Consider the following 274-nt stretch of genomic DNA (forward strand, 5'->3'; position numbering starts at 1 on the left):
TCACTGAATTTTGTACACTTTGTTTTTAATATATACTTCTACATTGAGCATGTTCTCCAGTGCCAACACGTAGACCTGCCGTCTCCTCCTGCTGTAGGACTGCAAGCTCGGGAAGTGTTTCTGCATGGATGGGGTGTGTGCACACCTATGTACATACACACACACGTATGTACAGCACCAGGCCAAGGCCACACACGTTTCCTTTCACAGAGGCTCCCCGCAGCAAGGCTCTGAGCCCTGCTCCTGCAGCGAGGCTTCGCCGCACCCGCCCCGC

The 274-nt window shown here is 53.6% G+C and overlaps 1 protein-coding gene across 1 annotated transcript in view; it reads right to left on the bottom strand.

Annotated features, from left to right (window-relative positions):
- The window catches only part of SRGAP3 (SLIT-ROBO Rho GTPase activating protein 3), a gene marked incomplete at its 5' end in the record, with an annotated part of 40,876 nt that continues 40,602 nt past the window's right edge, over nt 1–274 (bottom strand). Inside the window, one exon of the mRNA XM_017735216.1 lies at nt 1–145. Within this exon, the coding sequence (XP_017590705.1) occupies nt 1–145 (145 nt within the window). The remainder of the gene's footprint in view (nt 146–274) is intronic.

Source organism: Corvus brachyrhynchos, unplaced genomic scaffold, assembly GCF_000691975.1.
Source record: "Corvus brachyrhynchos isolate BGI_N302 unplaced genomic scaffold, ASM69197v1 scaffold95, whole genome shotgun sequence".
Classification (NCBI taxonomy): domain Eukaryota; kingdom Metazoa; phylum Chordata; class Aves; order Passeriformes; family Corvidae; genus Corvus; species Corvus brachyrhynchos.